We start from the raw sequence: 5,430 nt of genomic DNA on the forward strand, positions 1-5,430 counted from the left end.
TGGCAAAATGTGGTCACCTGCCTCCTGCTGCAGAAGGGCTATGACACCCCCTGCTGCCAAATTAACAGCAGCATCATCAGCCCCCATAGCAATGATTTTCTCCAACCAGTTACTGCACTGGTCCCCAAGAGCAGCAAATGCTTTCCTCTGTTCGTTTAATGGCAGTTTATTCTCCAGTGTAAGAGGATACTGCCACCCGCTGACTGAGCGAATGAACCCTATTGTAAACTGAATTAGCGTCATTACAAACGTGTGTTAAATTTGATTTAGAGATAGTCGAGTGTGTTTATGCTTGTCTGTGTGGAGAGGATTGATTGGAATAGTGATGATGATGTCCACTTTCACTGTCAATTATCAGTAAATACTTCATCTGGCTGATGAATCTTCACGTGACATATTACAAAGTCTGTATTATTAACTCTTTAATTAGGCGCCATTCTTCTTATTTTACGGCGCTGTTGTTCAATCGGGGAACGCTCTCTGTTGAGGAGAAAAGCATGAATTTGTTTGTATATGGATTATCCATTGTTTAAATGTCCCGGTATCGAAAAGGAGGCAGAGCTGTTGAGAAATGCTAGGAGCTAACTGGGCGCTAACCATGTCATTCAAATATATTGAATGTCGCAATGTTGGCAAAGAGAGGAAGTCACGTAAGATTTGCACATGCGCATGCGGGGTACCGATCGGGTTTCTGGTACGGATTGGGTAGCGACACCGCACAATCACATAGAGAGCAGTGGTGCATACCGATGACAACATTAACCCTCGACTTGGGTTGTCTTAAAGAGACACTATACCACTGTGACTGTTACAACCTGTTCAGCTGTCGAGTGATTAATTGCAAAAGTACATGGCGGCAGGACATCACAGCAGAAGCATACACCATAATGTGTTGTACATTATTATGTGCATATTATATGTATTTTTTTTAATATAATGTTTTGCAAACATCAAAAATTCACAAGTAAAGAAAGAACACACCATGGCAAATTGTTTAAATAAGGAAAGTTTGTTGATCAAAATTATTTATTATAGAAATAAACAACAATTTTTTCACCTCAAAAAAAAAAACATGCTCACAGCAAGACAATGTTGGCCCACAGAATTGTGAACTCCACTCTGTAAAGCAGGTAATCGTAATGAAGCAGTTTGTTTTATTTTGTAGATTCAAGCTGCTCTTCATATTTTTGGCCACCAGATGTCACCAGACAGGACTGTGTTGAAAAGGTTCGAGAAATTAATTGTTTTTTAATACAGTGGCTTGTAAAAGTATTTAAGCCACCTTGAACTTTTCCACATTTTGTCACATTACAGCCACAAACATGAATAAATTTTATTGGAATGCCACGTGAAAGACCAACACAAAGTGGTGTACACGTGAGAAGTGGAACGAAAATCACGACTAAGGGGGCTAAATAATTACGCACACCCCACTTTGCAGTTATTTATTTGTAAAAAATGTTTGAAATCATGTATGGTTTTCGTTTTGAACGAGCTGACGGTTCACTCGTTAAGCTGAAAGAAAGATGCTTTAATCACAGCAGTCACACATGTGTCCACTGTACCATCTGGGAACTCTTCTTGTTTAGCACTCGTAATAACACAAACACTAAATCCTCCTTCTCTTGTGCTGTTTGTAGCAGTGTGTACACCTGAGACTGTCACCCGTCTGTCTGTCCTGCACTCTCTCTCTGTTTCTTTCTCTCTGATTGTGGAATAAAAGTATGAACATGTGTTTATAAGTTACACTTGTGTTTGAATCCTGCAGCTTATCACACATTTGATTTCCATGTGTGACGACTGCAAGTGTCCAGAGTGAGGACAGACTGAGGGACCCACTGCTGCACATCATCTGTGAGGCTTTGCAGCCCTGATGATCCACCAGGACAAACTCACCAGTGTGTGAGGAAGAGGAGGAGGAAGAGCCAACAGCAGCTGACAGATGGAGAGAATAGACAGACTGTTCCCTGTTTGTGAAGGACTGCTAGAAAAGTTTAGAATAACTAATTGTCTGTCCTGAATCAGTCTTATTAGGTGATGTTCAAATAATTTTATCATTCCAGTGTTTTCAGTGTGGGAGAAAGTACTCAGGGCCTTCAAGTTACACACTATGAAAGGCAGCGCGACGGAGGCTAGACCGTCCCATTTCACAAGCCTAAAAGCCTCACACTTCTGGCCTTAGCGGTCTTTGAGTATACGGCAATTGAGGACTGTTGAGCCTGCGTACTTTAAGGCTGCAAACCCTGAACTGGGATACAGCCACAGCCTATAAATACACAGAAGGAAATGAGGGAACTACACACAGGAGGAAGACACATCTGAACCAAATGAGTATGATGAAACACCAAGCTACATACACTGACAAAAGACATGGACTTTCAAAATAAAACAGGAAACATGATGTGTGAGTGGAGAGAAACATGGAAAACAACAGAATAAAAAAACTAAGGGAACCACGGCACAAGAACTCACACCACAATAAAAACTCAGACACATAAGGAGACACAAAGGCCAGAGACACAAGGGGTAATCCAATAAACTAAACATAACCACCTAGGAACCACAGAATAATGTATGAACTAAAAACATAAAACTAAGAAAGTTAGATCAAAATGACCCAGGACCGTGACATGGCATATATAAATGATTGGGGAGATAATCTCTCACTCAGAGAACCAAGGTTACAGAGAAACCATATATTCACTACTGGTGATAACGTGTTCACAGCTGAAAATCTCACAGTGGTTGGAAAGCATGAAGGAAAATGGTGGAGCAACTTTATTTGTAAAGACTTGCTTTTTTTGCCTGATTGTTGAGTATGACACTGTCAACAGGGTGAAAACATTGATTTTCTCCTCAGATGTTGAATTAGAGCACACATGAAGGGATTATGAATGCAGGTTCATGTTGGATAATCATGTCAAGTTTACAGGATTCAGACTGGAAATGTGATTTCTCTTTAAGGCTCTAAAAACTGCGCTTTGCCCCTTTAAATCTCTTCCCCTCCTTTATTTGTACTGACAACGAGCGCTCTGAATCCACACACACTTTCAGTTCTTCTTCTACTGTAAACGAAGGAAAAACGAGCTGATTAAACAAGCTCAGTCATTACAAACTTCCTGCTGATGTTTCCATGTGAAGCAGTCGGAGATATTCCTCTGGCTGGACGACACACACTGCTTTGATACAAAATAAAGCTCAGATGACTTTCTCTACACTAATTTATCTCATGACTTTGAATCCCGCTGAAGATCCTGACAGTGAAGCACGTACATAATACTCCAGCCTTTCAACTCTGAGCTTATTTAGTTCTATTAATACACTGAAATCTCATTTGTGTCATGAAGAAAGTCTTTAATCAAACAGAATTCAAAGATCAGAAACATTTCATATATGGAGTTAAACATGAATCATTGTTTCAACAACATATTTATTGTTGTCATAAACAGACAAGAAGACAACAACAAACTGCTCCTCCCATTCAACACATGTCAGTCCATATCCCAGCAAACTAAATCATCTCAATTGACACCTTCATTGGCAACACCTTCATTTTACCATCAGTTTCAATAAATGGAAACATCCTGTGAGTGAAAGTGTGTGTGAAGGTGTGTATGTGTGTGTTAGTATCAGGATCAGAGAACGACAGCTTTCCTCTGTTCCAGTCCAGATTCACTCTGATCCTCTGGAGCCTCTTCGCAATTGGGAGAGCAGTGTATAGAGCTGATTGTGAGAGTGTGTAGTATTTACTTAGACTAAACAATATTGCCCATAATCCAAATGTTATGATTCCCTTCCTCTGCACAGAATCTGCTAACACACCCAGTCTCCACCATGTACTGTCTCCAACATCAACATCCCAGCTGTGAGTCCCTGAGTTAAAGCCCTCAGAGGCAAGAACAGGGAGGAAAAAATCAAACCTCTCTGGATTATCAGGAAGCTGCCTCTCTCCTCCTCGTCTCACACTGGTCAGATCTTCAGACAGGATGAGTTCTGGATGAGCAGTGTTTGGGTCCAGAATGAGAGGAGTGCAGGAGACCATGTCCTTCATGTTGTTCCAGATGTTGAAGGTCAGGTTGCCCAGGTGTTTGGCCTGGTCTATCAGAGCTCCTGAGGGCAGCTGTGGATCATCCAGCAGGGGGCAGCGCTGGACTCTTTCCACTGCAGCCTTGTAGTTGTGCAGGAATGAGACGTCTTCAGCTCTCAGCTCCTCCTCTGTGGCTCTGACTGTGTCTGAAAGAGCTGCTATCTCTCTGCTCAGAGCCTCCATCTTCTCCTTCATCATCCCACTCTTCTGCTCCTCTTCCTCCCTCAGTGCAGCCAGCCTGGCCTCCTCTTCCTCTGCTAGAAACTGCTGAAGCTTCTTAAACTGCTCCTTAATCTGCCTCTCTGTGTGTCGGGCCTGGACCTTAATGTGTTCTGCTGTTTGATCAAACTTCACTTGAACTTCTTCACAAACCTTTAACTTCTTCTTTAAGGGCTCCAGAGTTTCCTGAAGTTCCTTCTTGTGTTGTTGTGCAGCTTCATCGATGGGTCTGAATCTGTGATTGGTGTGTTTTTCTGAGTCTCTGCAGATGTGACACACTGGCTGCTGATGGTCCAGACAGAAGAGTTTGAGTTTCTCAGAGTGCAGACTGCAGAGAGCCTCTGAAGCTCTCTGATCTCTCTCCTGTAAGAACGACTCACACAGGTTCTTTAAAGCCAGGTTTAAAGGTGGATCATAAACTGATCTTTTCTTACAAACTGGACACTCGTGTGTTATTCTCTCTCTCCACCATCTATTCAGACAGTCTTTACAGAAGCTGTGGCTACATGACAGAAGAACAGGATCTCTGAAGACCTCCTGACAGACCGGACAGCAGAGATCCTCCTCTAATCTGGAAGCCATTGAGTCTGTGAGTGAAGCTGAAAACAGCAGACAGGAAGTACAGTCAGTCCTGGCTCCCCTCCCTCCTCTACCACCTTCACTGAAACTTCCTTTGAGTCGTGTTTTTGCTCAAACTCACATTCAGTGTGTGGAGCGTCAGCAGCTTGAAGCAGCAGTGTTGGAGTTTTCCACTTTTCTCTCCTGTAGCTGGACTCACTCAGAGGAAGCTGCTAGTTTGGTCTGAGCTCAGTCTGATCGTCTCTGCGTCTCTCTTTAATCAGGAAGAGAAACAACCTGTTTCCTCGTTTTTCTCAATTGAGTCATGTGAGGGGCAGAGCTTCATACACCTTCCTTTTACAAAGTCTGTGCATCTCTCTTTAATTAGGAAGAGGAACAGCAGATTTCCTGGTTTGTTGCAGATAAATCATGTCAGGGGTGGAGTTTCATTCACCTTCCTTTTATGTAGGCTGTTTCTTCACTCCTAAACGAGTTTTTCAGACCTCTACTTAGACATTTTACCTGGTTGTAGCTGAGAAAAAGGTTTTGCTTGATTTCACTTGCAC

General features: G+C 42.4%; 1 protein-coding gene across 1 annotated transcript; it reads right to left on the reverse strand.

The window, feature by feature from the left end:
• Positions 1-3,394: 3,394 nt before the first annotated feature.
• LOC120736819 (nuclear factor 7, ovary-like) lies at positions 3,395-5,153 on the reverse strand. Its single transcript, XM_040037141.1, has 2 exons — positions 5,007-5,153; positions 3,395-4,905 (listed from the first exon to the last, which is right to left on the reverse strand). Exon 2 carries the CDS (start codon positions 4,886-4,888, stop codon positions 3,512-3,514), a length of 1,377 nt encoding a protein of 458 aa, XP_039893075.1. The 5' UTR covers positions 4,889-4,905; positions 5,007-5,153; the 3' UTR covers positions 3,395-3,511.
• Between the last annotated feature and the right edge of the window lie 277 nt (positions 5,154-5,430).

The sequence above is a fragment of the Simochromis diagramma genome, unplaced genomic scaffold, assembly GCF_900408965.1.
Source record: "Simochromis diagramma unplaced genomic scaffold, fSimDia1.1 OVJJ01000146.1, whole genome shotgun sequence".
Taxonomy (NCBI): domain Eukaryota; kingdom Metazoa; phylum Chordata; class Actinopteri; order Cichliformes; family Cichlidae; genus Simochromis; species Simochromis diagramma.

Coding starts and splice junctions, on each gene's coding strand:
- LOC120736819 (XM_040037141.1), bottom strand. CDS start 4,888: ATGGCTTCCAGATTAGAGGAGGATCTCTGCTGTCCGGTCTGTCAGGAG.